The sequence below is a fragment of the Microtus ochrogaster genome, chromosome 10, assembly GCF_000317375.1.
Source record: "Microtus ochrogaster isolate Prairie Vole_2 chromosome 10, MicOch1.0, whole genome shotgun sequence".
Classification (NCBI taxonomy): Eukaryota; Metazoa; Chordata; class Mammalia; order Rodentia; family Cricetidae; genus Microtus; species Microtus ochrogaster.
Genome location: NC_022016.1, coordinates 83,796,314 through 83,799,694, shown reverse-complemented (window position 1 = coordinate 83,799,694; position 3,381 = coordinate 83,796,314). Strand labels below are relative to the sequence as shown.

Here is a 3,381-nt window from a genome sequence, read left to right as displayed (position 1 = left end):
AGATGGCTCAATGGGTAAAAAACACCTGCTGAATAAACCTGATGACTTAAGCTTGATCTCAGGAACCAAAGCAAAAGTGGAACAGGAATCCGAGCGGTGGTGGCAAACACCTTTAATCCCAGCATTCAGGAGGCAAAGGCAGGAGTTTGAGGTCAGCCTGGTCTACAGGCCAGCCAGGTCAACACAGAGGAAACCATATCTCTATACACCCCATAAAAAAAAAAGTGGAAGAAGAAAACTGACTCCATTAAATAAATACAACCTTGGGCCAATGAGAAGGCTCAGCAGGTAACAGGACCTCCCATCAAGTCAGACAACCCAAGTTCTTTCCAGAAACCACATGGGGGAAGTAGAGAACCAACCCCCACAAACTGTCCTCTGACTTCTATATCCAAGTGTGTCATGCTTACACCCACACAAATACTAAATGAATGTAAAAAAAAACAAAAAAAACCAAACAAAAAACAACAACAACAACAACAAAACGGAGCTGGAGAGAGAGCTTAAGATCACTGACTGCTGTCACCAAGGACGGGGGATTGATTTCTAGCATCAACATGGTAGGTCACAACTGCCTATTAACTCCAATTCCGAGGGATCTGATGCCCTCTTCTGGCCTCCTCAGGAACTTGACGAATGTGTGCAATTACACATGTAGGCATATACACACATATTCATACACATATATAAAATAAAATGAAAATAAAGTCTTTTTGGAAAAGAATGGTAGAATTCCTACTGGGCAAGTGCCAGACTGAAACAGTTAAGCGATCATTTCCTCAGAACTGATTAGTTCCTATCCAGAAACTGAAAATAAAAACATCTCTGAAGTAAGACATTAGAAGGAAGAACAGACACAAAGCTCTGAGGTGCTAGCAGAGCTTTGAGCAGAGCTGGCCTTACCAGTTTCTCGATGAAATCATCGACAGCTTGCCCGGCCTTCACGAGAAGTACGATCCGGCGTGGCTTCTTCAGCTTGGAGACCATCTCCTTCAAGGACTTCGCGCCGACCACTTTGGTTCCCTTCGCCTCATTGGCCAAGAAGTCATCAACCTTGGAGACCGTCCTATTGAAAGCACAGACCTGGAGGACAAAAGGCCCACTTAGAGGATCCTGGACACACGTGACCTTTGGGTTATTTGGTCTGAGGTCTAAAGAAAGCTGGTCTGCCTTCTCTTTTTCCTAAGTGCCAGCGGATCCCTGCAGTTAGGTCTTGGCAGGGCGAAACACAGAAGGCCAGCCACCACTTGTTGCTTATCAGGTTGAGCCTGTCACTACGGCCTGGTCTTTTGTCCCTGGTCATCCTGGCCTCTAAACCATGTTACTATTTAGGAAGAACACCCAGAGCCCACAGGCAGGAGGATCCTGTAGCCCCTGCTACTCGGCTGGCTAAGATGAGGGTTCCTTGAGCCCTGAAGCCGAGACTCCAGTGTGGCAACACCGTGAGACGTTGTCCACAGGGAAAAAGAAATCCCGTTTTCCTTTGCCAAGTCTTGCTAGTCAACTGAGCTACAGTGCTCTATCTCCCTTTACGTCAGCGACTCTCAACCTTCCTAACGCTGTGAACCTTTAATACAGTTCCTTATGTTGTGGTGACCCCAACCAGAACATTATTGTGGTTGTTTTCATAACTACTTCATGACTGTAACTTTGCTACTCCTATGAATGGAAATGTAATTGTTTTTAGAGCTAGAGGGTGGTCAATGGGGTCGCGACCCACAGGTCGAGAAGCACTGTTCTATAGTCACCTCTCTCTAAAAAGGCTCCTTCTTCAACTACACAAACAGCACAATTAGAGCAGGACTTCTTTAACAAACGCGACTGAGCAACAACAGGGCTCACTGAGAGGCGCTCTCCAGTCGCCTTGAGACCTGCAAAAAATGAGTCAGTGCTCACCCCGGGAAGGCAACGTGCGCCCACCACTTACCACAAATCCATGGTCATTCATGTTCAGGATTAAGTTCTGGCCCATGACAGCCAGTCCAATCAGTGCAATGTCAGCCCTGAAAGGCCGGAAAAAGAACAAAGAAAGGACGTTGGTGCCACTTGGTCGCTTTTAACAGGACAGGTAGCTCGTCTGAGCAAGCATGGCATGCACCTGGGACCGCCCGCACCCTGCACCCCGCTGCTCCATGGGCCTCCGAGTTCCTTCTTATGGGTGCCCCGGCCATCACCCCTGCAGGCCCGACCAGCAGAAGGGGCGTGGGCCGTCCCCCACCCACTGCGGTCTGCCTTCCCCGCGAGCCCGTCGCAGCAGCGAGCTCCCACGCAGGGGAGGCAGGGCTGGTGCAGCCCACGGCGGGGACCCCGAGGTGCAGGGGTGCGGGCTGCGCAGGGAGGGCCAGGCGACCCCCGGGGCCGCGGCGCGCAGGGAGACAACCAGGCAGAGTCCCGCCAGCATCACGCTCAGCCCCGGAAGTGTCCCGGGCCTGGCTGCGCGTGCCGGTCACTCACTGGGCCATGGCGGCGGCGGTCAGAGCTGGGGCGTCAAGGAAGGATCACGAAGAACTGAGCGCTCCGAGGCAAGTGCGGGACGTCCGGCTCCCGGCGCCCCAGGAGGCTCACCACGACATCGGCCAATCGGAAGGCAGGGGCGGGACGATGCCCCACGCTATTGGCTCGTACTGGCGCCTGTTATACCACCTGAGGGCAAACGGGCCCACCCCCGGGGCCGGATGTGTAGAGCGCCGAGCAGTCGATGGCACCGGAGTCTGAGGCGAGTTCCCGGGAATTGCTTAAGTGATCCACTCGGCCGCACGCTGCCTCCCGCCGGCGCGGGGGCTCGCGTGTGTACAAAGAGAAGACCCTGGGCTTGGTGCAGCCCGAAGGATGTAATTACCTTAGACCACACTTAACAATTGACCAAGCCCACTGGCGCCCTTGGTCCCTCCGCACGTAGGAAGGAATCCAGTCTGATCCTCCTGTGGAGCTCAGTGTGGTCAGCGTGCACCATTTTTGCAGGCCCAGGGACAGAGGCACAGACTGGAGCGAGATGGTCAGCGGGAAAGGCGACAAGAGGGTGGAAAGAGAACCAAGTCCACGAAGTTGGTTTCTGACCTCCCCCAGCAGCAGTGGCTCGTGTGCCCACACGCATGGAGAGAGGAGTGGAGGAGAGGCTCGAGGGTTTTTGGTTTTGTTTTTAGTTTTTGTTTTATTTCATCTGTATGGGTTTTGCCTGCATGTTTGTCTCTGCACTTCGTGCGTGCCTGGTGCTCAGGCAAGTCAGAAGAGGGTTTGGGATCTCCTGCAACTGGACTGACAGACAGTTGTTACCCACCACGGGGAACTCGGACCTGGGTCCTTTGGAAGAGGAGCCTGTGGTTTCGTTACTGTTGTTTGATTTGTTTGTTTTGGACTTTTTTTTTTTTTTTTTTTTTTTTT

The 3,381-nt window shown here is 52.6% G+C and overlaps 1 protein-coding gene across 1 annotated transcript in view; it reads right to left on the bottom strand.

Moving 5' to 3' along the window:
• Pgd (phosphogluconate dehydrogenase) overlaps positions 1-2,556 on the bottom strand; it is a 17,867-nt gene extending 15,311 nt beyond the window's left edge. Inside the window, exons 1-3 of the mRNA XM_005353705.2 lie at positions 2,455-2,556; positions 1,928-2,003; positions 904-1,083 (exon numbers count right to left, since the gene is read on the bottom strand). Coding sequence (XP_005353762.1) covers positions 904-1,083; positions 1,928-2,003; positions 2,455-2,462 — 264 coding nt within the window. The 5' untranslated portion in view covers positions 2,463-2,556. The remainder of the gene's footprint in view (positions 1-903; positions 1,084-1,927; positions 2,004-2,454) is intronic.
• Positions 2,557-3,381: the final 825 nt, after the last annotated feature.